This window comes from Chaetodon trifascialis, chromosome 4 (genome assembly GCF_039877785.1).
Source record: "Chaetodon trifascialis isolate fChaTrf1 chromosome 4, fChaTrf1.hap1, whole genome shotgun sequence".
In the NCBI taxonomy this organism is placed as follows: Eukaryota; Metazoa; Chordata; class Actinopteri; order Chaetodontiformes; family Chaetodontidae; genus Chaetodon; species Chaetodon trifascialis.
In genome coordinates this window covers 8,675,938-8,702,621 of record NC_092059.1, presented here as the reverse complement: position 1 = coordinate 8,702,621, position 26,684 = coordinate 8,675,938, and the positions used below count along the sequence as shown (strand labels likewise).

At 41.1% G+C, this 26,684-nt stretch overlaps 5 protein-coding genes across 22 annotated transcripts in view; all 5 read left to right on the top strand.

Moving 5' to 3' along the window:
- The window catches only part of tcf3b (transcription factor 3b), a 28,881-nt gene extending 22,223 nt beyond the window's left edge, over nt 1-6,658 (top strand). For 10 of the 14 annotated variants that reach the window (XM_070961900.1, XM_070961899.1, XM_070961897.1 and 7 more), the window contains 5 exons: nt 864-1,011; nt 1,258-1,311; nt 2,010-2,242; nt 2,361-2,512; nt 3,098-6,658. In XM_070961900.1, coding sequence (XP_070818001.1) covers nt 864-1,011; nt 1,258-1,311; nt 2,010-2,242; nt 2,361-2,506 — 581 coding nt within the window. In that variant the 3' untranslated portion in view covers nt 2,507-2,512; nt 3,098-6,658. The remainder of the gene's footprint in view (nt 1-863; nt 1,012-1,257; nt 1,312-2,009; nt 2,243-2,360; nt 2,513-3,097) is intronic. The other 4 variants (XM_070961902.1, XM_070961905.1, XM_070961908.1 and 1 more) reach the window with 1 other exon arrangement.
- Nucleotides 6,659-6,960: 302 nt separating this feature from the next.
- Nucleotides 6,961-9,057, top strand: LOC139330779 (cytochrome b-c1 complex subunit 10-like). Its single transcript, XM_070961912.1, has 3 exons — nt 6,961-7,108; nt 7,933-8,072; nt 8,931-9,057. The coding sequence occupies exons 1-2, from the start codon at nt 7,047-7,049 to the stop codon at nt 8,051-8,053; spliced, it is 183 nt and encodes a 60-aa protein (XP_070818013.1). The 5' UTR covers nt 6,961-7,046; the 3' UTR covers nt 8,054-8,072; nt 8,931-9,057.
- Nucleotides 9,058-9,720: 663 nt separating this feature from the next.
- LOC139330777 (transcription factor XE1.1) lies at nt 9,721-15,521 on the top strand. The gene is made up of 5 exons (XM_070961909.1): nt 9,721-9,874; nt 10,121-10,174; nt 10,873-11,105; nt 11,224-11,375; nt 11,961-15,521. Exons 1-4 carry the CDS (start codon nt 9,741-9,743, stop codon nt 11,367-11,369), a joined length of 567 nt encoding a protein of 188 aa, XP_070818010.1. The 5' UTR covers nt 9,721-9,740; the 3' UTR covers nt 11,370-11,375; nt 11,961-15,521.
- A 265-nt stretch (nt 15,522-15,786) lies between these two features.
- On the top strand, nt 15,787-18,245 carry LOC139330778 (cytochrome b-c1 complex subunit 10-like). 2 transcript variants are annotated; one of them, XM_070961911.1, is made up of 3 exons: nt 15,787-15,971; nt 16,796-16,935; nt 17,025-17,096. In XM_070961911.1, exons 1-2 carry the CDS (start codon nt 15,910-15,912, stop codon nt 16,914-16,916), a joined length of 183 nt encoding a protein of 60 aa, XP_070818012.1. In that variant the 5' UTR covers nt 15,787-15,909; the 3' UTR covers nt 16,917-16,935; nt 17,025-17,096. The 2 variants fall into 2 exon arrangements, with proteins under 2 accessions (XP_070818012.1, XP_070818011.1); XM_070961910.1 differs by lacking the exon at nt 17,025-17,096 and adding an exon at nt 17,794-18,245 and having other exon boundaries at nt 15,833-15,971.
- A 34-nt stretch (nt 18,246-18,279) lies between these two features.
- Nucleotides 18,280-26,581, top strand: mbd3b (methyl-CpG binding domain protein 3b). Of its 4 annotated transcripts, none has more exons than XM_070961889.1 (8): nt 18,295-18,516; nt 21,049-21,117; nt 21,692-21,851; nt 22,502-22,639; nt 23,458-23,548; nt 24,261-24,438; nt 24,986-25,138; nt 25,293-26,581. In XM_070961889.1, the coding sequence occupies exons 1-7, from the start codon at nt 18,503-18,505 to the stop codon at nt 25,131-25,133; spliced, it is 798 nt and encodes a 265-aa protein (XP_070817990.1). In that variant the 5' UTR covers nt 18,295-18,502; the 3' UTR covers nt 25,134-25,138; nt 25,293-26,581. The 4 variants fall into 4 exon arrangements, with proteins under 4 accessions (XP_070817992.1, XP_070817990.1, XP_070817991.1 ...); XM_070961890.1 differs by having other exon boundaries at nt 18,306-18,516; nt 21,052-21,117; XM_070961888.1 differs by lacking the exons at nt 18,295-18,516; nt 21,049-21,117 and adding exons at nt 20,211-20,509; nt 20,594-20,719.
- Nucleotides 26,582-26,684: the final 103 nt, after the last annotated feature.

Below are 26,684 nucleotides of genomic sequence, written 5' to 3'. Positions count from 1 at the left end.
AAAAATGCACAGATGATCAAGCAGAAACGAGCAAGGGATACATGAGTCACAATTATAGCATTACTGTCTGTAGGGACAGGAGGTAGATCCAGGGTTTTTCAGTCATTCTAGTTCCAATTGTCCATGTTTTTCTTCTCCACATCAAAACCGAGCAGAAAGCTTTTCATACAGCTGTACATTAAACAGCTAGTACAAAGGTATTTATTAATTATCTCCTTTTACAGCGCAGGGTCATCTATTCAAAATGAGCTATCCATTTCCTCCAGTATTTGGTAAATCTGTCCATACACAGGTTCAAAGAAAAAGTTAGCTTCTCCATGTCATATATTTCTTTTACAACACCAATCCACTGCTCTTTTGATGGGGATTCTTTAGTTAGCCACCGTCTTGTGACAGCTTTTTACTGGCTGCTAGCATTATTTTATACAAACATATGTCCGGAGCATTCATCATAGAAAAGATTTTACCAACATAAACTGTACAAGAATCACGTTCAAATTCGAAACCCATCATTAATTTTATTTTATCTACTACATCCCGCCAGTAAGCTTTTATAATTGGGCAATCCCAGAAAACATGGAAGTGGTCTGCCGGGGAGTTTCCACACTCTCGCCAGCATGTTCCATAACTTGTTTGGCCTGTCTGAGACTGTTTAATTTTAGGAGTGATAAAAAATCTTATCATGTTTTTCCCATGTAAATTCCCTCCAATAACCCGAACTCAAACATTTGGTTTTGCAGCAATGAAAGTGGACGTTTACACTGATATGCATTTGAGCACCTTCCATCTTTATTAGCTCTCCACCTTCATCGATGCTATTCTGTCCTTGGGGAGGTTTCAGTGCTTTGCTTGTTTGTCCCCAGGTCTCCCTGGTGGCATGGCCCGCTCCACACACTCCTCCAGCAGCTCGGACATCAAAAGAGAAGACAAAGAGGATGATGAAAACTCATCTGTTGCAGACAAGTCAGATGATGAAAAGAAGGACTCCAAGGTAGCACGCAGTCGAACAAGGTAAGGTGGTCCTTACTCTGTTTTCTAGGCTTTTCACTTTAATTTAAAAGCACTGCAAAACTAGATTTATGACGTTTTTAGTTAAATCTCAAATCCGAAATTCAAATTATTTTATCCTACAAAGGATGCTGAGAATATAACAGAAGCCATTTTGACAGGTAATCATGTGTCCCACTGATTGCCCAGACCATGTTAGGTATTTAACAATGTTGAAATCCCCCCCTTCCCTTCATCTCACGTTTTCAGAAAGGAGGCGTTGACCCTCCAGATGCTCTCTGGCCTTTCAGACCAGAAAGATGAGTAAGTTTCTCCAACAGAGGATCAATTTCTTGTGCTTTTGTGGGCTCTTGCCAGAAAGCACATGTTCGTGAAGCTGGTGTCTAAAGTCTGATTTTGTTTGGCAGTAAAATTTTATGACATCCTGAACTTTGTTATCCAACGCTGACTTTCAGTATTTCTGTACTTAGGCTGCAAATGAGTTTTGAGGTTTTGAATGGAAAGGCAAAACAACAGTAAAAGCATTTACTCGCAACTAAACAATACAATTTGAAACCACACAACAAAACAAATCAGTTTTTGTTGAGCACAAAGGTGCAGACTGAAGCTACAGCTCATTATGTTTTCCCTTTTTACAGAACATGGTTTGCCTTTAAAACGTTAAACGTGGCAGGGAACGATGCACACGGCGTAGTGAGCAAATCCAACTTCTGTGGGATAAACGTTTTGATCAAATGATCATCTGAAGTGGAAGATGCTGTTTTTCCAGCATGTAGTTTTATATAGTATTGCTTTAACGTCTCACACATCTTATTTTTAGTGCACCCATTCAGTATGAAGCTCAGCTGTGGGTGTACAGTCCCCTGAAGCTAAACTTAAAGCAGCTAAATGCTAGTCATAAGGTAGCATGAACACTACAGCTGACCAAGATTGACTTGATGGTATATTTTGAAGTTTCCTCGTGCCTGTGGCTTCATCGTGTTGTCTCCATTTGCAATTAGTCCAGAGGAAGATGACGAGGACGTTCCGCCTGAGGTGAAGATGGAGCGTGAGCGGGAACGGCGAGTGGCTAACAATGCCCGCGAGCGTCTCAGAGTACGGGACATCAACGAGGCGTTTAAGGAGCTTGGGAGGATGTGCCAGCTGCACCTCAGCCATGACAAACCTCAGACCAAACTTCTCATCCTCCACCAAGCCGTCAATGTCATCCTCAATTTAGAACAACAAGTCAGAGGTCAGTCTGAAGCAGCACGTCATGGATTGGAACCACACGTATTTTTGCCTCCCTTCAAAACACAGTTCATTGGTTTATACTGAGAAGGCCTGTTTCTGTTTTTCCTCTCCTCTGTCAGAGCGTAACCTTAACCCCAAGGCAGCATGTTTAAAACGCCGTGAGGAGGAAAAGGTGTCTGGGGTGGTGGGTGAAGCACCCATGCAGCTCTCAGGAGGCCATCCTAGTATGGGAGGAGATGGCCACAACCCAGTTGGCCACATGTAACACCAGGTAAGTAGAATTAGGCACTTAAAATAATGCAAAAAAGGGATAAAGACGAGAAGTGATAATATTACATATAAGGCACGTTGGAAATGTTTTGATGAACGTCACCTTTCCCATGACCCCTTCACATTAAAGGCCGCTCTGTTGCCGTCTCAGTTGAATGCTTTTAATGTGAAAGGTCCAGTGTGTAGGTTGCAGGTGATCATACACTAATGAAAACATAATAAATATTGTACTCCATTTCTGCCAATAGATCATCCTAAACCCTACATACTGGACCTTTTAAGCAGCGGTTGCACAGCATGTTTGGTTTGCAAGAGCCGTAATTTCCTCTGAATCCTTCATGCGAGTGAGCGCAGCTTGAATCCAGCACGCAACCACAAACAATGTAAAGTGCTGTATAGAAACAGGTCAAAGGGGACATGCTATTACTGGAAATTGGGGTTTGATTCCATGAAAATCTTGAGGATTATAAGTTGAAGTAAGGAATGTGTTAGTGTGTAGGAGTCAGCGTTGTCCTCAGTATGTTGTCAATGGCTTTGTTATATAGGAATAATATAACATAGTGTTTGTGGTCTTCCCTTTTCACAGATCTGATGGTGTTTCCTTGGCTGTCAGAGGATGTGGCCTTAACAGATTTCTTCCACCCATTATTCTCAGTGTGTGTGTGTGTGTGTGTGTATATGTGGACACGTCTGTGTATTGTCCGTTAAAGTTTCAAGATGCACATTCACACACTCGTACACACATGCATACTGCCAAAACTGACACAGCCTGTTTGTCGCACTCCCAACCATGACTACAAGCTCAAATGTGAAGAACTTTTTTTAGTTTTGCTTTGTTTTATACATGTAAGATTTTTTTTTTTTTTTTTTCTTCATGGTTTCCACAAGATGATGGAACACCGGAGTACTTTTTGTCCTGCCACAAATTGGGACTTCACACACTGCCGAGAGGTCCTCTTGTGAAAGAAAGGAGACCTAAACAAACACAAATTGAATCAAGGATTTGTGCCTAATTGTTACATGTTTTCTATTTGACATTCAAGCAAATTGCTTTACATGTGAGGAACATTTATTGTGAGGGATTGCTTATGTGTATGAGCAATTATTTTTAATGTATGTCATTCCCAGCGTGATGGTACAGTCTTACATATGTTATGTAACCAAGCCCATAGTTGAATTGTCTAAATTCAGTGACCTTTCCTCGATCTGATCAGCAAATGTTTGGGGAAGGTGACGGAGGGGTCGCAAGGGAAAGGTCAAAGTTTTGACAGTCGAGAAGCAGCTTATGAAAGATGGGAACTCTGACCCAGAGGCGAGCCCGGTCTCGTCCCACAAGGCGTCTGGACACTTGGAATAGAAGACTCCTTCCTTGAAGGTTATGAATTATCCAAGTGGTAAAATCTGTTAACTACAAAAACTGTTCTTCCTATTTGTTGACCACGAATTCTAGAGTTACTCCAGTAATCCCTTGACATAGGTTCAGGTTTTTGTACTGCTTTATGAACTAAAGCATTCGTAGACAAGACGAAGCACAGTTGTATAGGTTTAGGCTGGAAGTTAAGCGTCGACCGACCTGTTGTGCATTTCAGTCCCGGGAAGTCTTGCATAAAAAGCCATTTGAGACACTTGCTAAGTGATCAGCACCACTTAGTGCTCTTACTTACTTTAAATGGTTTACTGACAATGCCAGCAGACTTAACAGCTCAATTTTTTTGCCCCCCCAACTTTAATTGATTTTCTGTAAAAGACAAAAAAAAATCTCTTTTTCATGGAGGGATCTCAGCAGTCCGCAGTTGTTTGAAGCAGACAAGCCTTTGTGTGACGGAGGCTTTCTTTTCCTAAACGAGCATTCCCACTGAATTACAGCCCCTCACCTTCCTCCTGAGTAAGTCTGTCGTCACATTTCGTACTGAGAGAAGAGTGACGTGTAAATTCACTTCATACATTACTCTGATATGTTTCATTTTTCAAAATTAAATATATATAAAAATATATATTTTTTGTTAGTCTATACATTGTAGATTTTTTACATAAATGGCAATATTAGTTTGAAGTTTAGAGTGTATTGTAGATGAGCTGAATAAGGGGATATTTGTCATTTAAATGAAATCGTTCAAAAAAAAAAAAAAGTTAATTCAAAATTGAACCGGGATGGCAGAGGACAAGGGTCGACAGATGGAAAGAGTTGAAAGCGTTTGGTGTATCCTTTATTCCAGTTTTAGTTGTGAGGCTTATCATCAGCTACAATATTTTTTTTTCTTCTTTCCATTTTGGGGGTATGTGGACAGCGTTTGTGCCACAGTCCTGTTGAAGTGTTTTTACTTAAACAGCGAGGCACTGAGGAAAATGTGGGAAGGAATTTTTGTCTCTAACAGTAATTATGCAACTGGTTTTTGAATGTAGCTACCATACAAATGTGGATCACCTTCATTTTCAAAGTTGTGTTTCTGGGTTTTTTTTTTCATTACAGTACAGTAGTTTTTCATTTCACCTTTTTTCTAATATCTGCCCTCAACCAAGTGGCTCTCAGTGTGCAGCTCACTTTTCAGTAGCCTGCATATGAATTTTGGAGGCAGACGTCGGTATTTGGGTGTAAGGTAATGGATAATACGGAGAACAAAACAGTGTTATTGTGATGTTATTCCCATGTCATGTCATGTTGTGAATGGTTTTTACCAACATGTAATCACAAATGGGAGGTAGAACATTTTGTGTGTTTAATTTCTACAAAAAGAGATGAAGAAAAAGACCTATACAAATCAATAGTGTGGCCTTTTCATTCTCAAGACTTAAGATGACATGATGGGAGAGTGATACCTTATCAGTGCCTGAACTTGTATTTTCATTTAAGACAGTTTTATTTTGTGAACCATATCATTTCATTTATCGTGGAGATTAAAGAGGTACTTGTTCATTCCCCCACCCTCCCTTCTCCTAATGCTTTTTTCAATTTTCAGGAAGAAGTTTAAATGGTATAAAGAGATTTTCTTTCAGTGTATCTAGTTAAATAAATAAATGTTACGTAGATCTTGTTTAGTTTTTATTCCTTTTTTCCCTAATTATTCAACTGGATTATATTGTCCAAACTGCTGTTTTAGTTAAGGTCATGGGTCCAGGTCATAGGTTTTCTTTCTATCTGCCCTATATTGCTAAACCAATTGACATGACAGAGGTCAAGAGATGCTGCTTTTGGCTCTGACTGTCTGCTTTTGATGCACATTAACATGTTTCAGTGTATGTGTTGCTTCAAATTCAATGTAGGGAGTGAGTTTTATTTTCCGTAGTAGCTGGAGCTTCTAATGACTTGGAGCATTTTAAATTTCTGTATATCAGAGTGCAAGCCCTTTGCTGCAGTGACTTTCAGTATGTTTAGTCTCCAGTGACACATTTCACCTCTGACCTTTTACTCTTGCAGCTCTTTGATGGTGTTGACGGTGACTTTTTGTGAGAAGTTCTGATCACTTCTTTCAAAGAGTTGTATTTGAAGTTTTGCTTTTTATGATTACAAGATTATTAAGTGTACTGAATATTGCTGATTTGTTCTAAGGGAAAATCTGACTTGATGTCATTTAGTATTCTGTGAACATCCCATTAGCCTACAAGCTACATACTCAGACTATTTCTTTGGGGGGGAACCTTATTTCTTAACACGAGTCTTGACATCGACACAGTTTGAAATCTGCAGAAAAGCAACCCGACCGCTGCAGGAGCACATTAAGGTCAACAGAAAATTACAATATTAGGATGGAAAATGTTCAGTTGATGGGCTTGAATTTGTTTTGGTATGAGAAAGCAGTAATAAAACACTTGCTTTCAACAATTTTGTCATATCTTTGTTGAACTATAAAGGGGGGAGCCTCAGCAGGTACAGAGCCTGACATCATGGAGGGAGGACACTGTTGACTCCTGCGGGGTCCTCTGAGTGCCTCACTCAATCTCTCTTTCTCTCTCCCTCTCTTTTGCTCTCTCTCTTTTTATAAATATATATAAATATATATAGTTGAGAACTGTCCTGTATATAACAGTAATGTAGCAATAAATGTGCCATTTTTAATAACAGATTATACCTTTTCCAATGTCTGGCTTTTGAATATTGTATACACAAAAAAGGAAAATAAAGGAAAACATTGTAATAAAGGGTTTATTGTAGTTCGGAAAATGAATTTGTTCATAATTTCTATTGCCCATAGACGGTTAGGCAACAAATGCGTTTGTGACTTTTTTTTTTTTTTTTAATAATTGTACAACAAAGGCACCACATTTAATTCAATACATGACAGCAGTTACTGCTATTGATTTCATAAGGTCAACACAAACAGGTCAAAGTTATATTTGGGTGGTTGCCAAAGACAGATTATTTTTGCAGGCAGCTCTGTGGTAAACAGAGACTTTTGAAATGGTGGCCTGAAACGACCCAGAGCGGTCACTGTTTGTTATTTTTAACAGGCATCAGAAGAGGCAGCCCGGGGTCCTTCACAGCTATAAGCAAACCTACAGTGTATGAAGCGGAGAACTACAACTGAGAGAAGGTCAGAATGGTCCAGAAAATACTGAATAAAGTCGTCGGCGCCAAGTATATTTCTCTTCTAAGGGCGTGGTAAGTTAAATCAATAACCAAGGTGGATGACGGTAACGGGAATTGTTTTTGAGGTTTTTTGTCAAAATTATGCTATGTCCTCTGTCCTGCGTGACCCGTTTGCCTTACAAGCTAACATTAGCTTAGCCTGCTTGTTTATTTCTTACTGATTTAGCTAGCTGGGCTAGTTAGCTTGCTACCTAGATAACGGAGTAGCTAAGCTAGGGGCGAGTTACAGTGATTATGTTGACTGTAAAGATAAGTATTCGTGAGTATTGCCCTATTTGCTAGTTTACAATATCGACATTAGTAAAAAAAAAAAAAAAAAAAAAAAGACTTAACTGCCTTCACTATGTAAGCTCAAACTGCTCGTTTGCTAGCATATAGTTAGTGGAGTATAGCTCATTTGACCAGCTTATTAGTCTGATAAGTCTGATTATACAAAATCACGATTAATAATAGTGGGTGGCTCAGTCACAACGTTGCTATTATTACAGTAATTCAATACGCGCGTTAATGGCATGAAGATAAATGTTTTTGTTCCCTCCTTCAAATGTAATGATTTTACTTGTAGTGAAAAATGCGGTTAAGTTTAAGTCAATTTTTCTTGACGGCTGTTTGTTTTTGTGTAAACATTTTGAGTACACAGAGCTATAACTGGATTTTGGAAAGTGCATTCTGAAACTTGAAAATATTATCCTGACTAAAGCATCTCTTGCAAGATCATCATGCCAGCTGAATTAAGGCATATTATTATCCAAGTTGCTCTTGATGTGTGTGTTGCAGTTGATGGTGTGGTTAAATTACTGTTTCATTTATGAATCTCATTGGTTTCTTCCATCTAGGGTGCCAAATATGGCCGCCTGGGGAACAGTTGGCGGAGTGGCGCTCGTCCACTTCACAGACTGGCGATTAATTCTAGACTATGTGCCATACATTAAAGGGAAGTTCAAGAAGGACGAGTAAAGTCCCACACAGCTAAATTGTGAGTGTATTGTTATCACACACTTTAGTTTGCAATGATCAGCTGGGTTGCTCATTGACTTTAGCCCCACCCCGTGTACTCCTGATAAGGTGCAGACAGGTGCAGGCAATGCCAAGTGCTGGAACTGAATGTTCAAATAAACACAAAGTTTGTGTCACCTTTGCAGACTGTCTGAACTCTCATGCATCTGCACAGGCGACCCCACACTGGGGTTACTCTCAGACATCGGCAGCGCTCACTAACCAACGCCTACTGCAGGCTGTAGGAATAATGGCCACAGAGATCAAGCTGCTCTTGTGAGCTTGTTAGATGACAACTGCAGGCATAAAGGCGTTATGCTTCTGTCTAATCTAAAGCTTTGCAAAGGGGTAAGAGTAGTTTAAAAATAGAAACTGGGTCAGTTTATGACTAAATGTTTAGAAAAACAGGTTTCAGATTAATTTGAATTTCATCTCTTCAAATGTGTTTTTGCTAAACTATTTTGAGCTGAACAGTTTGGATATTTTTGCCCCTTTTCATAATTATCACAATATGATGTATTTTTGGTACCAAGCATTTGTGTTTTTATTGCAGTGATCAAGTATAATATCAGTATTTTAACACTTACATTGCAGCCTAAATCCCAGATAATATCCACGATATCCAGTCTGACATCACACTAGGGACATTATATTGATATTTTCAAATCCTATTAAAGGTCACACCCACCCCTTTCACCCCTCTGCCACTCCCACCATCTCCCCCTGAACCCCCTGTCAAAATCGTGACTCAGAGACAGGAAGAATGTGGTTTTCACACATTCAAACATATGTGTCTACGTACATTTTGCTAATGAATAGGATCTGTGTCTGCCTACAGGACCAGAGATTGGGAATGGGCTCATGGGTGGATTTCTTACACATCGCAAGCTTAAGGGGGATGCGCCGGCTCAACAATCAGTCACTGTGGGCTTGTTAGGAGTTTGGACAACAGGATGCACTCTGTATAAATGCTGCTCGTCTGCTCTGTATAAAAGCGCAGGGTCATCTATTCAAAATGAGCTATCCATTTCCTCCAGTATTTGGTAAATCTGTCCATACACAGGTTCAAAGAAAAAGTTAGCTTCTCCATGTCATATATTTCTTTTACAACACCAATCCACTGCTCTTTTGATGGGGATTCTTTAGTTAGCCACCGTCTTGTGACAGCTTTTTACTGGCTGCTAGCATTATTTTATACAAACATATGTCCGGAGCATTCATCATAGAAAAGATTTTACCAACATAAACTGTACAAGAATCACGTTCAAATTCGAAACCCATCATTAATTTTATTTTATCTACTACATCCCGCCAGTAAGCTTTTATAATTGGGCAATCCCAGAAAACATGGAAGTGGTCTGCCGGGGAGTTTCCACACTCTCGCCAGCATGTTCCATAACTTGTTTGGCCTGTCTGAGACTGTTTAATTTTAGGAGTGATAAAAAATCTTATCATGTTTTTCCCATGTAAATTCCCTCCAATAACCCGAACTCAAACATTTGGTTTTGCAGCAATGAAAGTGGACGTTTACACTGATATGCATTTGAGCACCTTCCATCTTTATTAGCTCTCCACCTTCATCGATGCTATTCTGTCCTTGGGGAGGTTTCAGTGCTTTGCTTGTTTGTCCCCAGGTCTCCCTGGTGGCATGGCCCGCTCCACACACTCCTCCAGCAGCTCGGACATCAAAAGAGAAGACAAAGAGGATGATGAAAACTCATCTGTTGCAGACAAGTCAGATGATGAAAAGAAGGACTCCAAGGTAGCACGCAGTCGAACAAGGTAAGGTGGTCCTTACTCTGTTTTCTAGGCTTTTCACTTTAATTTAAAAGCACTGCAAAACTAGATTTATGACGTTTTTAGTTAAATCTCAAATCCGAAATTCAAATTATTTTATCCTACAAAGGATGCTGAGAATATAACAGAAGCCATTTTGACAGGTAATCATGTGTCCCACTGATTGCCCAGACCATGTTAGGTATTTAACAATGTTGAAATCCCCCCCTTCCCTTCATCTCACGTTTTCAGAAAGGAGGCGTTGACCCTCCAGATGCTCTCTGGCCTTTCAGACCAGAAAGATGAGTAAGTTTCTCCAACAGAGGATCAATTTCTTGTGCTTTTGTGGGCTCTTGCCAGAAAGCACATGTTCGTGAAGCTGGTGTCTAAAGTCTGATTTTGTTTGGCAGTAAAATTTTATGACATCCTGAACTTTGTTATCCAACGCTGACTTTCAGTATTTCTGTACTTAGGCTGCAAATGAGTTTTGAGGTTTTGAATGGAAAGGCAAAACAACAGTAAAAGCATTTACTCGCAACTAAACAATACAATTTGAAACCACACAACAAAACAAATCAGTTTTTGTTGAGCACAAAGGTGCAGACTGAAGCTACAGCTCATTATGTTTTCCCTTTTTACAGAACATGGTTTGCCTTTAAAACGTTAAACGTGGCAGGGAACGATGCACACGGCGTAGTGAGCAAATCCAACTTCTGTGGGATAAACGTTTTGATCAAATGATCATCTGAAGTGGAAGATGCTGTTTTTCCAGCATGTAGTTTTATATAGTATTGCTTTAACGTCTCACACATCTTATTTTTAGTGCACCCATTCAGTATGAAGCTCAGCTGTGGGTGTACAGTCCCCTGAAGCTAAACTTAAAGCAGCTAAATGCTAGTCATAAGGTAGCATGAACACTACAGCTGACCAAGATTGACTTGATGGTATATTTTGAAGTTTCCTCGTGCCTGTGGCTTCATCGTGTTGTCTCCATTTGCAATTAGTCCAGAGGAAGATGACGAGGACGTTCCGCCTGAGGTGAAGATGGAGCGTGAGCGGGAACGGCGAGTGGCTAACAATGCCCGCGAGCGTCTCAGAGTACGGGACATCAACGAGGCGTTTAAGGAGCTTGGGAGGATGTGCCAGCTGCACCTCAGCCATGACAAACCTCAGACCAAACTTCTCATCCTCCACCAAGCCGTCAATGTCATCCTCAATTTAGAACAACAAGTCAGAGGTCAGTCTGAAGCAGCACGTCATGGATTGGAACCACACGTATTTTTGCCTCCCTTCAAAACACAGTTCATTGGTTTATACTGAGAAGGCCTGTTTCTGTTTTTCCTCTCCTCTGTCAGAGCGTAACCTTAACCCCAAGGCAGCATGTTTAAAACGCCGTGAGGAGGAAAAGGTGTCTGGGGTGGTGGGTGAAGCACCCATGCAGCTCTCAGGAGGCCATCCTAGTATGGGAGGAGATGGCCACAACCCAGTTGGCCACATGTAACACCAGGTAAGTAGAATTAGGCACTTAAAATAATGCAAAAAAGGGATAAAGACGAGAAGTGATAATATTACATATAAGGCACGTTGGAAATGTTTTGATGAACGTCACCTTTCCCATGACCCCTTCACATTAAAGGCCGCTCTGTTGCCGTCTCAGTTGAATGCTTTTAATGTGAAAGGTCCAGTGTGTAGGTTGCAGGTGATCATACACTAATGAAAACATAATAAATATTGTACTCCATTTCTGCCAATAGATCATCCTAAACCCTACATACTGGACCTTTTAAGCAGCGGTTGCACAGCATGTTTGGTTTGCAAGAGCCGTAATTTCCTCTGAATCCTTCATGCGAGTGAGCGCAGCTTGAATCCAGCACGCAACCACAAACAATGTAAAGTGCTGTATAGAAACAGGTCAAAGGGGACATGCTATTACTGGAAATTGGGGTTTGATTCCATGAAAATCTTGAGGATTATAAGTTGAAGTAAGGAATGTGTTAGTGTGTAGGAGTCAGCGTTGTCCTCAGTATGTTGTCAATGGCTTTGTTATATAGGAATAATATAACATAGTGTTTGTGGTCTTCCCTTTTCACAGATCTGATGGTGTTTCCTTGGCTGTCAGAGGATGTGGCCTTAACAGATTTCTTCCACCCATTATTCTCAGTGTGTGTGTGTGTGTGTGTGTATATGTGGACACGTCTGTGTATTGTCCGTTAAAGTTTCAAGATGCACATTCACACACTCGTACACACATGCATACTGCCAAAACTGACACAGCCTGTTTGTCGCACTCCCAACCATGACTACAAGCTCAAATGTGAAGAACTTTTTTTAGTTTTGCTTTGTTTTATACATGTAAGATTTTTTTTTTTTTTTTTTCTTCATGGTTTCCACAAGATGATGGAACACCGGAGTACTTTTTGTCCTGCCACAAATTGGGACTTCACACACTGCCGAGAGGTCCTCTTGTGAAAGAAAGGAGACCTAAACAAACACAAATTGAATCAAGGATTTGTGCCTAATTGTTACATGTTTTCTATTTGACATTCAAGCAAATTGCTTTACATGTGAGGAACATTTATTGTGAGGGATTGCTTATGTGTATGAGCAATTATTTTTAATGTATGTCATTCCCAGCGTGATGGTACAGTCTTACATATGTTATGTAACCAAGCCCATAGTTGAATTGTCTAAATTCAGTGACCTTTCCTCGATCTGATCAGCAAATGTTTGGGGAAGGTGACGGAGGGGTCGCAAGGGAAAGGTCAAAGTTTTGACAGTCGAGAAGCAGCTTATGAAAGATGGGAACTCTGACCCAGAGGCGAGCCCGGTCTCGTCCCACAAGGCGTCTGGACACTTGGAATAGAAGACTCCTTCCTTGAAGGTTATGAATTATCCAAGTGGTAAAATCTGTTAACTACAAAAACTGTTCTTCCTATTTGTTGACCACGAATTCTAGAGTTACTCCAGTAATCCCTTGACATAGGTTCAGGTTTTTGTACTGCTTTATGAACTAAAGCATTCGTAGACAAGACGAAGCACAGTTGTATAGGTTTAGGCTGGAAGTTAAGCGTCGACCGACCTGTTGTGCATTTCAGTCCCGGGAAGTCTTGCATAAAAAGCCATTTGAGACACTTGCTAAGTGATCAGCACCACTTAGTGCTCTTACTTACTTTAAATGGTTTACTGACAATGCCAGCAGACTTAACAGCTCAATTTTTTTGCCCCCCCAACTTTAATTGATTTTCTGTAAAAGACAAAAAAAAATCTCTTTTTCATGGAGGGATCTCAGCAGTCCGCAGTTGTTTGAAGCAGACAAGCCTTTGTGTGACGGAGGCTTTCTTTTCCTAAACGAGCATTCCCACTGAATTACAGCCCCTCACCTTCCTCCTGAGTAAGTCTGTCGTCACATTTCGTACTGAGAGAAGAGTGACGTGTAAATTCACTTCATACATTACTCTGATATGTTTCATTTTTCAAAATTAAATATATATAAAAATATATATTTTTTGTTAGTCTATACATTGTAGATTTTTTACATAAATGGCAATATTAGTTTGAAGTTTAGAGTGTATTGTAGATGAGCTGAATAAGGGGATATTTGTCATTTAAATGAAATCGTTCAAAAAAAAAAAAAAGTTAATTCAAAATTGAACCGGGATGGCAGAGGACAAGGGTCGACAGATGGAAAGAGTTGAAAGCGTTTGGTGTATCCTTTATTCCAGTTTTAGTTGTGAGGCTTATCATCAGCTACAATATTTTTTTTTCTTCTTTCCATTTTGGGGGTATGTGGACAGCGTTTGTGCCACAGTCCTGTTGAAGTGTTTTTACTTAAACAGCGAGGCACTGAGGAAAATGTGGGAAGGAATTTTTGTCTCTAACAGTAATTATGCAACTGGTTTTTGAATGTAGCTACCATACAAATGTGGATCACCTTCATTTTCAAAGTTGTGTTTCTGGGTTTTTTTTTTCATTACAGTACAGTAGTTTTTCATTTCACCTTTTTTCTAATATCTGCCCTCAACCAAGTGGCTCTCAGTGTGCAGCTCACTTTTCAGTAGCCTGCATATGAATTTTGGAGGCAGACGTCGGTATTTGGGTGTAAGGTAATGGATAATACGGAGAACAAAACAGTGTTATTGTGATGTTATTCCCATGTCATGTCATGTTGTGAATGGTTTTTACCAACATGTAATCACAAATGGGAGGTAGAACATTTTGTGTGTTTAATTTCTACAAAAAGAGATGAAGAAAAAGACCTATACAAATCAATAGTGTGGCCTTTTCATTCTCAAGACTTAAGATGACATGATGGGAGAGTGATACCTTATCAGTGCCTGAACTTGTATTTTCATTTAAGACAGTTTTATTTTGTGAACCATATCATTTCATTTATCGTGGAGATTAAAGAGGTACTTGTTCATTCCCCCACCCTCCCTTCTCCTAATGCTTTTTTCAATTTTCAGGAAGAAGTTTAAATGGTATAAAGAGATTTTCTTTCAGTGTATCTAGTTAAATAAATAAATGTTACGTAGATCTTGTTTAGTTTTTATTCCTTTTTTCCCTAATTATTCAACTGGATTATATTGTCCAAACTGCTGTTTTAGTTAAGGTCATGGGTCCAGGTCATAGGTTTTCTTTCTATCTGCCCTATATTGCTAAACCAATTGACATGACAGAGGTCAAGAGATGCTGCTTTTGGCTCTGACTGTCTGCTTTTGATGCACATTAACATGTTTCAGTGTATGTGTTGCTTCAAATTCAATGTAGGGAGTGAGTTTTATTTTCCGTAGTAGCTGGAGCTTCTAATGACTTGGAGCATTTTAAATTTCTGTATATCAGAGTGCAAGCCCTTTGCTGCAGTGACTTTCAGTATGTTTAGTCTCCAGTGACACATTTCACCTCTGACCTTTTACTCTTGCAGCTCTTTGATGGTGTTGACGGTGACTTTTTGTGAGAAGTTCTGATCACTTCTTTCAAAGAGTTGTATTTGAAGTTTTGCTTTTTATGATTACAAGATTATTAAGTGTACTGAATATTGCTGATTTGTTCTAAGGGAAAATCTGACTTGATGTCATTTAGTATTCTGTGAACATCCCATTAGCCTACAAGCTACATACTCAGACTATTTCTTTGGGGGGGAACCTTATTTCTTAACACGAGTCTTGACATCGACACAGTTTGAAATCTGCAGAAAAGCAACCCGACCGCTGCAGGAGCACATTAAGGTCAACAGAAAATTACAATATTAGGATGGAAAATGTTCAGTTGATGGGCTTGAATTTGTTTTGGTATGAGAAAGCAGTAATAAAACACTTGCTTTCAACAATTTTGTCATATCTTTGTTGAACTATAAAGGGGGGAGCCTCAGCAGGTACAGAGCCTGACATCATGGAGGGAGGACACTGTTGACTCCTGCGGGGTCCTCTGAGTGCCTCACTCAATCTCTCTTTCTCTCTCCCTCTCTTTTGCTCTCTCTCTTTTTATAAATATATATAAATATATATAGTTGAGAACTGTCCTGTATATAACAGTAATGTAGCAATAAATGTGCCATTTTTAATAACAGATTATACCTTTTCCAATGTCTGGCTTTTGAATATTGTATACACAAAAAAGGAAAATAAAGGAAAACATTGTAATAAAGGGTTTATTGTAGTTCGGAAAATGAATTTGTTCATAATTTCTATTGCCCATAGACGGTTAGGCAACAAATGCGTTTGTGACTTTTTTTTTTTTTTTTAATAATTGTACAACAAAGGCACCACATTTAATTCAATACATGACAGCAGTTACTGCTATTGATTTCATAAGGTCAACACAAACAGGTCAAAGTTATATTTGGGTGGTTGCCAAAGACAGATTATTTTTGCAGGCAGCTCTGTGGTAAACAGAGACTTTTGAAATGGTGGCCTGAAACGACCCAGAGCGGTCACTGTTTGTTATTTTTAACAGGCATCAGAAGAGGCAGCCCGGGGTCCTTCACAGCTATAAGCAAACCTACAGTGTATGAAGCGGAGAACTACAACTGAGAGAAGGTCAGAATGGTCCAGAAAATACTGAATAAAGTCGTCGGCGCCAAGTATATTTCTCTTCTAAGGGCGTGGTAAGTTAAATCAATAACCAAGGTGGATGACGGTAACGGGAATTGTTTTTGAGGTTTTTTGTCAAAATTATGCTATGTCCTCTGTCCTGCGTGACCCGTTTGCCTTACAAGCTAACATTAGCTTAGCCTGCTTGTTTATTTCTTACTGATTTAGCTAGCTGGGCTAGTTAGCTTGCTACCTAGATAACGGAGTAGCTAAGCTAGGGGCGAGTTACAGTGATTATGTTGACTGTAAAGATAAGTATTCGTGAGTATTGCCCTATTTGCTAGTTTACAATATCGACATTAGTAAAAAAAAAAAAAAAAAAAAAAAGACTTAACTGCCTTCACTATGTAAGCTCAAACTGCTCGTTTGCTAGCATATAGTTAGTGGAGTATAGCTCATTTGACCAGCTTATTAGTCTGATAAGTCTGATTATACAAAATCACGATTAATAATAGTGGGTGGCTCAGTCACAACGTTGCTATTATTACAGTAATTCAATACGCGCGTTAATGGCATGAAGATAAATGTTTTTGTTCCCTCCTTCAAATGTAATGATTTTACTTGTAGTGAAAAATGCGGTTAAGTTTAAGTCAATTTTTCTTGACGGCTGTTTGTTTTTGTGTAAACATTTTGAGTACACAGAGCTATAACTGGATTTTGGAAAGTGCATTCTGAAACTTGAAAATATTATCCTGACTAAAGCATCTCTTGCAAGATCATCATGCCAGCTGAATTAAGGCATATTATTATCCAAGTTGCTCTTGATGTGTGTGTTGCAGTTGATGGTGTGGTTAAATTACTGTTTCATTTATGAATCTCATTGGTTTCTTCCATCTAGGGTGCCAAATATGGCCGCCTGGGGAACAGTTGGCGGAGTGGCGCTCGTCCACTTCACAGACTGGCGATTAATTCTAGACTATGTGCCATACATTAAAGGGAAGTTCAAGAAGGACGAGTAAAGTCCCACACAGCTAAATTGTGAGTGTATTGTTATCACACACTTTAGTTTGCAATGATCAGCTGGGTTGCTCATTGACTTTAGCCCCACCCCGTGTACTCCTGATAAGGTGCAGACAGGTGCAGGCAATGCCAAGTGCTGGAACTGAATGTTCAAATAAACACAAAGTTTGTGTCACCTTTGCAGACTGTCTGAACTCTCATGCATCTGCACAGGCGACCCCACACTGGGGTTACTCTCAGACATCGGCAGCGCTCACTAACCAACGCCTACTGCAGGCTGTAGGAATAATGGCCACAGAGATCAAGCTGCTCTTGTGAGCTTGTTAGATGACAACTGCAGGCATAAAGGCGTTATGCTTCTGTCTAATCTAAAGCTTTGCAAAGGGGTAAGAGTAGTTTAAAAATAGAAACTGGGTCAGTTTATGACTAAATGTTTAGAAAAACAGGTTTCAGATTAATTTGAATTTCATCTCTTCAAATGTGTTTTTGCTAAACTATTTTGAGCTGAACAGTTTGGATATTTTTGCCCCTTTTCATAATTATCACAATATGATGTATTTTTGGTACCAAGCATTTGTGTTTTTATTGCAGTGATCAAGTATAATATCAGTATTTTAACACTTACATTGCAGCCTAAATCCCAGATAATATCCACGATATCCAGTCTGACATCACACTAGGGACATTATATTGATATTTTCAAATCCTATTAAAGGTCACACCCACCCCTTTCACCCCTCTGCCACTCCCACCATCTCCCCCTGAACCCCCTGTCAAAATCGTGACTCAGAGACAGGAAGAATGTGGTTTTCACACATTCAAACATATGTGTCTACGTACATTTTGCTAATGAATAGGATCTGTGTCTGCCTACAGGACCAGAGATTGGGAATGGGCTCATGGGTGGATTTCTTACACATCGCAAGCTTAAGGGGGATGCGCCGGCTCAACAATCAGTCACTGTGGGCTTGTTAGGAGTTTGGACAACAGGATGCACTCTGTATAAATGCTGCTCGTCGTGGAGTCTTATTTAATGTGAATAAATCTATAATTTTCCCCAAATGTGTCTATTTATTCTGCAAATTTCCAGCCACCCAGATGTTTAAAGTGCCTGCTGAGAGGTTTTAAATCTAATATGTGTTCAGTGCTTCACATGCAAGTCCAGTGTGTTTTGGGTAAAATTTCTCCACAGCTGCATTTACTTATCTAAAACTGATGTTCTTTTGCATGGAGCAGGTTTAAAAGCATGGCTTTGCAGATGTGACCGACTGGTCGTGACTATTTGTACTGTAAAAAGTAGTGTGAAATAAATGTTTTTATTGAACAGAGCACGTATGTAAAGTGTCTGATAATATAATTATTAATGCATGCAGAATCACACATGTTGAAGGTGTTACGGGCCTGGTTGCACGCTGACAATACGCCAGGTTCGGCCAGACATTATCCTCATTTTATCAGGCAGACTGCGAAATTTGCGTGGATAATGTCTTTCATTTCTCCCATCGAAGGGGGAGGGGACTGAAAGAGGAGAGGGGAGAAGGGATTTAACATAGCGAGAGGGAGAAAACGAAATAGTGTCTTCAAGATGGATAAAAACGAGTAAGTACATCATTTGGAGGGCAGTAAAACAGTCGAGATGGGCTTTAATTGCAAATGTAGCGTTGAATGCGCGATGTGTCGTTGTCATAATATAATCGGAAAGTGTTTATCATCGATTAGACAGATGCAGTCGGTGGGCTCGCGTTTGCAAATAGCGATGCTGTGCTCCTCAGCTAGGATGTCGGTCTTTTTCCTCGCACTATTGTAACACGGTTTAATCCTGCTGGTATGTGCAGCTAATGTTGAATTAAGCGTGGATTCGGTGTCACGTACTGCGTCGACACTGCGATGTCGACATAGATTTTAATCTCACAAAGCAGATCATATTTTGAATGCATCGTCGTTGGATACACAAAGCCTCCACAAATGCATGCCGTGCATTTAAAATGGTGTCTCTGTTTCAATCGATAAGATCTACTTTGTTCATTCAGAAACGCCGGCGCTCCAAGTCTGAATGACAACGGTGGGCATTGTCGTGGAGAAACGGCTCTCCAATTTCACGTAGCTAGCTTACATGAAACTTTCGTATTACTGTGCAAGCTACAAGTGAAGGGCGCTATTTTACGCCATCTTGTAGATTTAATTATCCTGCAGCGTCCATGATTGTTGTCACTACCGCTGCGTGATTACTATTTACGGTCTATTTGCAGCAGTAGCCTAATTTATGTTTGCCATAGGTTAACGTTGATGTAGTGCTGGTGACCAGCGTCAAGTGTGACAGAATAGAAATATAAGACTTCCGGTAAAACATTTCAAAACAAAAGGTTGGCGTTTGGCCCTAAATTTTAGTGTTTCACAACGGGTATTATTTTCGCGTGACCTCTCTTTGTTATTCAACGGGGTATTATGTTAAGTAACCGAAAGTTTAAAAAAAAAAAAAAAGAAAGAAAGAAAGAAAAAAAGGCCATTCAATGAATTCTTAAAATATTTGGATTCAAGATGGAGACCGCTGAAAACTCAGTGAAAAGCTAGTAAGTGAAGCTTGAATAATAGTGAGTTAATGTTATTTTGTTAAGCCACTTTTTCACATGGTCGAGAATGAACCTTCCTGTTCACATAGATTTGAAGCGTTAACGCAGAACGTCATTGGTTTCTTTTTTCCAGTATCTTCAATTTCAATCCATCCAACTAGTGTGTTTAAATGTAGTTATAAATACACATCTGCTGTCATCATTTAAAAATATCTCTAGTTGATGGCTTTATTTATTGTATAGATACAATTTCACTGAAAATTTGCTTGAAAATGAATTTTTAACCTTGAATTTCTCCTATTTATTGTACAATAGTGACATTACTTGAAGAATTTTATAAAATACACAGTTTTATACATAAGATAAGATAAGATATACCTTTATTAGTCCCACAGTGGGGAAATTTCAGGTATTACAGCAGCAAAAGTGGATAGCAAACATAACGGGCATCAGTAAAAGGACATTAAATATTAAATATCAACCAAACAATATAAACAATGAGTAATGAAATATGAGCAAACAATACTGATATTGCACATTGATATGAATATGAACCATAAGTACTGACATTTCACATTGAAATACATTAAATAGTTGCTTACCATAGAATAGTGAAATCATTTCATTATGACTTTTTTTTTTTTTTTAATTCATTTCTGAAATTTGAGCGTGCTCAATTTTAACGGGTGGGCCTAGCTGAAGCCTCTGAGACTTCAAATTGCGTAACGTGATATTACATGTTTGGAAACATTTAGCGGCTGTGAAATGTGTGCTTTTATTCTGACGTAAAAACCCTTTAAACTTCCTGTCTGGCCCGCGCTTCCTCGCGGTGCATGGACGCCGCCGCGCTGTCCTATGTTATCCTTGCGGATGTAGCCCTCGTGCCCCGGCAGGCCAGGCAGGTAGTGATGTGGCTGAGGTCCGCGGCGGAACGATCTGCGCGACGACAAAGAAACGAGATGTTGTTAGCAGGGAGATCCCATTACTGAGGACGCATGTTGTAATATGGTCGAAACAAAAGCGTAAGAAGCGATAGGCCTGCCGTCCAAAATATCGACACATTTCCTCAAATCCATTCTGATTATTAACTTTTAGTGGATTTTTAGGCAACTCGCGTGGGAAATGGAGAAGAAAAGGTGGGATTGCACAGCTCTCCCCAAGGGCTGGAAAATGGAAGAAGTGACCAGAAAGTCGGGTTTGTCAGCTGGAAAAAGCGATGTCTATTATTTTAGGTACTAAACGAACGAAGGCTTTCACAACCTCATAGGTGCACGAAACAGCGAGTTTGCGGACGGAAACGGGCAGGAGTATGACAAGGGGGACGGTGGTCGGTATAAAGTTTGGGGTGGGAAGGGAAGGGAGGGGAGGAGGGGGGGTGTTTGTACGTTAGCAGGCCAGCTCCTCTCACAAGTGAGCGGATAAGGAGACTGTCCGACCGTGCAGGATAGCACTAGCGTCAGCAGCAGCGGCAGCTGATGAATAAAACTCAGTGTCTTCTTCAGATAATACTCTTTATTCCCCATTGAAGTGAATCAACAACGCCAGATTTGTTTTCATTTAGCAGAGGAGACGAACAAGATGAGGAACAGAGGCAAGAGAGGGGGGAGGCGGGTCGGTTGTATAGTCTGTGGTAGGCTAACTGTACACTCATACCGGTGTGAACTGTGCTGTGTGATGTAAGAGACATTTGCATGAGTTTAGTGGCACGTTTCCACCCACAGGTGCTCCTTCTGTTGGTCATTGCTCAGGCTAAAGTGGAGTCACAATGTTTCCATCCAGAAACATGTTAGTGCTGCCATGTTTACGTTGTGCTCACTGGTCCTCAGAGGTCAGTGTGAGGGCTGTGTACACCATGATGTCTGTGTAGTTATGACACTAAAGTGTGTGCGGCTTGTAATGGATGACAGGGCTCAGGTTGAGGATTCATCAAAGATTGCCTCCATCTCACAAAGTGATGTGATTTCAGTGTCATCGCTCACTTGAATGTGCTCTGCTTCTGTTCTGCTGTTGACTTGTTGCATGTTGTGGTCCTCCTCTGTGTCACCTGTCCGCCGTGTCACCTGTCCGGCCTTCGTCTCCGTTCGCCTCTCAGTCTTGATGTCGTTTGTTCTGTTGTTGTTGTTGTTGTTGTTGTTGTTGTTGTTGTTGTGTGATACGAGATGATGTCAGTCTAATGGTCTCTGGTGTCTCTGCCTCCCCGTCAGTCCATCTGGGAAGAAGTTTCGGAGCAAGCCTCAGCTGGCCCGTTACCTTGGTAACCAGATGGACCTCAGCTCCTTTGATTTCCGCACAGGGAAGATGCTGATGAGCAAGCTGAACAAGAACCGCCAGAGACTGCGCTACGATAACAACAACCAGAACAAGGTGAGGCAGATGGGCTCGCGATGAGCAGCCGCTGACCGCCAAACACCACCGGTGGCGGCCTGGACGCCATGTTTTACAGGGGAACGCTCACTGATGTGGTGAAGCCACACAGTGACAGTAATTGCAGTCTAGAATCACTTGTTCAGCTTCACTGTAGGTGGGTGCATTCTCAACAAAAAAGTGTTGTAGTCTAATATCACCATGAAGTCAGCGCACAAGACTTTCAGTAACATCGCTGCTTATCCGTAAAGTATAGCTATGATGGTATACTAATATGGATGCGTGCATCTTAGGTAGAAAAGACAAAAATACTGCTCAACTTATTTAACTTTCCATGAGTTTGTAGGAGCAGGTTTATCTGTTATGATAACCGTTAGCATTAAGCTGTGTTTTTGGACCTGTGCAGTCTCAGATGAGTCCGCTCCAAAAGGTTTTGAATGAATGCTTGTATGTAACGGCTGATTGTGTTGAACTTGGGTTTATTTCATCAGCGCACCAGATGGCAGCGCGTTGATAAAAGGCGTATCTCTCCCGTCAGACTTGATTTCATTCGCTGGATCATTTCTGTCCGACTCGAGCCTCTGAAAGCTGAACGAATGACACGTCCCTGTGCGTGGTCTCATGCTCCCTCTGTGTTCGGTATCTTTCAGGGCAAACCCGACTTGAACACGTCGCTCCCAGTCAGACAGACGGCCTCCATCTTTAAGCAGCCTGTTACAAAGGTCACCAACCACCCAAACAACAAAGTGAAGACGGATCCCCAGAAAGCCGTCGATCAGCCCAGACAGGTGAGCGGCCTGCTACTGTTCGCCTTGATACACCTGAAACAGCTGTTATCCGACACTGTTTCTTCTCTGGAACTGGATGAACCAGACTTGAGTTCAGACACGTTGATGCTTCGCAGTCACTGTCACCTTTCTGGTTGAATGCGATATCTCAGGAATGCCGTGAGGGAAAATACAAGAATTCTTACGCTAATCATGATAAAATTTCGCACACATGTCTCATAGGGTGAAATGAGGGATGCCTTATCCAAAAGGTCAAAGGTCAGCTTCACTGTGATATCGTAATGTTCTGCAAAAACACCTTTCAAGCCATTATTCAATGCCATAACTCAGAACAGAAGGAGGAATTTTGACTGTATTTAACATTTGCTCAGATGAATTCATGCAAGCGTCCATGTTTTACAGTATGTAGCTACTTTGCAGCAACATCCATATTTGAGTCATTGTACTCCACCAGAAGCTGATTGGCTCTGCTGATGTTGAGCTTCAGGTGATCGTCGCTGCGCCATGCGATGAAGCTCTCCGTCAGTCCTCTTTGAACATAGTCTCTAAGTGAAGGCAGCATGTTTATCACAGGAATAATACACGTCAGTATAGTGAGAACCTCAATTTAGCCAAAATTACACTCCTAAAACCTTTGATTAAATTCCTCCTCATACATTATGAGTCTGGACAGACATGGATGTGACCTGCGACTTGATTGGATGGCCGAGGCAAACAGCCGCGAGGCGGTGCTTCTAGCTCGCTCGTTTGCTCATTTTGGGGCTTTCTTTCTGTCAGAACTGCCTGCAGCTAACATTTCTCTTAATTTGTGTCTGCAGCTCTTTTGGGAGAAGAAACTCAGTGGTCTTAATGCTTACGACATCGCGGAGGAGCTGGTGAAAACGATGGAGCTGCCTAAAGGTCTGCAAGGTAATAAACACAAGATAAAGACGCGTTCTTTAGACCAAATGAACAGGAAATACTCTGCAGTGGCGTTTTTTATCATGTGAGAACAGAACTTGTTAACTTATGCGTCGTGCTTTGCCTTTCTCCCTTTTTACTGATGCTTCTGTCCGCTTTGCTGCTGTAAACACTGCCGATGTCCCCGCTGTGGCATTAATAAAGGATTATCTTATCTTAGTGTTATCAGGGGACCTCATGTGATTTCTTAACCCCCCCCCATCATCACCACTTTTGTGTTTTGTGTGGCGCCTTCACACAGAACAAGCAAAGTCTGTATTTTACTCGAATTAAGTGGCAAGGCTCTGTGTAACATCCACCAAGAGCAACAGGCCTCCTGAAATTTCACATCAAAATGGTGTCAAACCTTTTACTGGAAGTGCTGATAGAGCCTCTGTAATTCTTGACTGGAAAAGAGGCAGAGAAAAGGCAAAAGGAAAACAAAAATTCAAATTAGAGATGCCGATTTGCACAGGATTGATCACATTAAATGTGGTCGGTTGCTTTACGATTTGCAGACATGTCAGAGGACTGAGATCAGATGATCGCTGCAGTTATTAGAATTTCCCACCATTCCTCAGGTGATATCCGTCCTCTGCGAATAGGCCTTAAGATGTAACAGTGCAGGTACAGCTTGGATGTCTCTTCAGATTGTCCTCTAACCGCCTGGTCTGTCCCTCAGGTGTCGGTCCAGGCTGCACAGATAAGACTCTCTTGTCGGCTATTGCGAGCGCTCTGCACACCAGCGCCGCTCCCATCACCGGCCAGCTGTCGGCGGCCGTGGAGAAGAACCCGGGAGTGTGGCTCAACACGGCTCAGCCGCTGTGCAAGGCCTTCATCGTCACCGATGAGGACATCAGGTGAGCAGTCACAGAGCACGGCACGCGTGGATCACCTGTTTGTTGTCGCTGTGTTGGATCCTGATTCGTCACCGGAGCCAGAATCCAGAATGCTGCTCCTCGTTTGACCCTGCCGCCCTTTTGGCTTTAAGCAAAATGCATCAGAATATGAGCCTGTGACACAGTTGCGTCAAATCTTTCTCAGATCTTCAACAGGAAATAACAACTTGGGGAGTGTAAATGGTGTCAGTTGTTATCTGTTCTAGTAGTTCACGAGCTGTTGCTGTCCATTTTATATACTAAAGCATGATAATGGCTATAAAAGGGCTGAGCGGCAAAGAAATAATGAAGAAATCTTCCAAATTAGAAACGACCTCGAAGATTTTGTCGTCGCTTTTTGTTGCCCTCGATTCACCCAGAGATAAGCGAGTGGAGCCTGCTCAGAAGTCCCACAGTCCATCAGATGTGACCCTGTAAAAACAGACCATCTGTTGTGTGCTGATTCAGTGGCTGTTCTGGGCAGCTGCAACTGCCAACTGTAACAGCTTCCTGTTGTGTTCATGTGTAGGAAGCAGGAGGAGCTGGTGTACAGCGTGAGGAAAAGGCTGGAGGAGGCGCTGATGGCTGATATGTTGGCCCACGTCGAGGAGGCTGCCAACGAAGGAGAGGCTCTGAAGGAGGAGGGCAACGGCAGTGAGGACATGGAGAGCGTATAGCACAGGTTGGTTCAGGGACAATTCAGACTGATGAGCACATTTAAGACCGTGTCATTCTGTCCTGCCTTAAAGCACATCATGAGTGGAAGATGCACTGTAGCAATCCTCAAAAAACTAGAGAATATGCTTCTTCTAACTGCACATCTCCTCCTCTCGTAGGGTTTGTGACGTCCGGACGGGTTTGTTCAACACCTGCACAGACACACACGACCATGAACAGTAGGAGCCCTGCAGCAGTCCAGCCCTGATGAACTGTCCCCTCGTATCTGCATCCAAACCTCAACCTCAACCTGACTTTAACCGCCCCCCCCCGCGTCCCGCTCGGGACCACTCTGGAGTCTCAAATGCGTCTGTTCATCTTAAACTCCACTGGATGGGACTCCTCGACCTCGACACCAATCGAATCACTCGACGTATTTCTGAGCTCAGTTGATTTTTCACTCGGACGTTTTAAAATATAAAAAAAAAAAAATGACATGAAATGAACTTGCAAATATTGAGAATAACTTATCTACAGTTTGTCAAATTCAGTGTTCAATGATAAGCGTATTTTTTACTGAAAGGTTTTGAATGGGTTTGTATTCTTTGTGACAATCATGTCAAATCCAAACATTTTACATCAGCGAAAGATGGATATGGGTGCTTTAGTTTGGGGCCGATTGGAGATGAATGTTTTGTACTTTTGACGTGTCTCTCTCTTGAATTTTACGATGCACTCCATGAGTAGTCTGACGTGAAACACACAGACCGGCTTTTCCGACGGAGCCGGAGCGGAGCTGACTTCCATCAGCCTGCAGGCGGCTGCTGCTCCCGATGCAGACGGCGTAGTTTGAGTCCTGTGGAGGGGGAAAGGAGGAGGAAAGTAATATTATCTATCGTGTCAGGTGTGTTACCTGTGAGCCAGTGTTGACCAAAGAGGAGACATGTCATTTTGAAGAGGGCGGAGGTGTAACTGAAAGTCTGTTTTGTGTTTAAACGATTTAACCGGCTCTGCTGAAAGTCGAAGGTACACCTGACGGGGCCGAGCACTACGGAGCAGAAATGACTTGAAACCTCTTTCTATTGTTACTGTTTTTAACTCATCATCATCATCATCATAATCATAGGTGCTTACTGACATGAAACATTGCTGTTTAGTGCCAAGGCTTTGTCACGGCTTCGGTCCACTTCTGTTTTATTATTATTTTTTTTTGTATGTGTCAATGTTACCACACACATGCTGCCTCCTCGTATACCCACGCACAAAATTGGTGACACAGCAAATTACACTTAAGATTTAGCTTTCATGTCTTTTCATTTATTATTGTTTCTTTTTTTTTTTGGTCAAGGTTTGATGGTGAATAATGTATCCAGCCCAAATCATGAAATTCCCTTCTTGATATCAGCAGGCTGATTGCTGAAATGAATTTGATTGTATTACTTATTAAAATGAGTCGGTATGTCATTAACTGCTGCTGCTGCTGCTGCGTCTCTTTCATTTGTTTTACATGTCCTGAAAACACTCCTTTGTAACTGTGGTTAAACCTGTATTTGGATGCATTTGACCCCCCT

Coding starts and splice junctions, on each gene's coding strand:
- mbd3b (XM_070961888.1), top strand. Junction 21,852..22,501: donor ATAACAACAACCAGAACAAG/GTGAGGCAGATG, acceptor GGTATCTTTCAG/GGCAAACCCGACTTGAACAC. Junction 23,549..24,260: donor GCTGCCTAAAGGTCTGCAAG/GTAATAAACACA, acceptor TCTGTCCCTCAG/GTGTCGGTCCAGGCTGCACA.
- LOC139330779 (XM_070961912.1), top strand. CDS start 7,047: ATGGTCCAGAAAATACTGAATAAAGTCGTCGGCGCCAAGTATATTTCT. Junction 7,109..7,932: donor ATTTCTCTTCTAAGGGCGTG/GTAAGTTAAATC, acceptor TCTTCCATCTAG/GGTGCCAAATATGGCCGCCT.
- LOC139330777 (XM_070961909.1), top strand. CDS start 9,741: ATGGCCCGCTCCACACACTCCTCCAGCAGCTCGGACATCAAAAGAGAA. Junction 9,875..10,120: donor GTAGCACGCAGTCGAACAAG/GTAAGGTGGTCC, acceptor TCACGTTTTCAG/AAAGGAGGCGTTGACCCTCC. Junction 10,175..10,872: donor CTTTCAGACCAGAAAGATGA/GTAAGTTTCTCC, acceptor ATTTGCAATTAG/TCCAGAGGAAGATGACGAGG.
- LOC139330778 (XM_070961910.1), top strand. CDS start 15,910: ATGGTCCAGAAAATACTGAATAAAGTCGTCGGCGCCAAGTATATTTCT. Junction 15,972..16,795: donor ATTTCTCTTCTAAGGGCGTG/GTAAGTTAAATC, acceptor TCTTCCATCTAG/GGTGCCAAATATGGCCGCCT.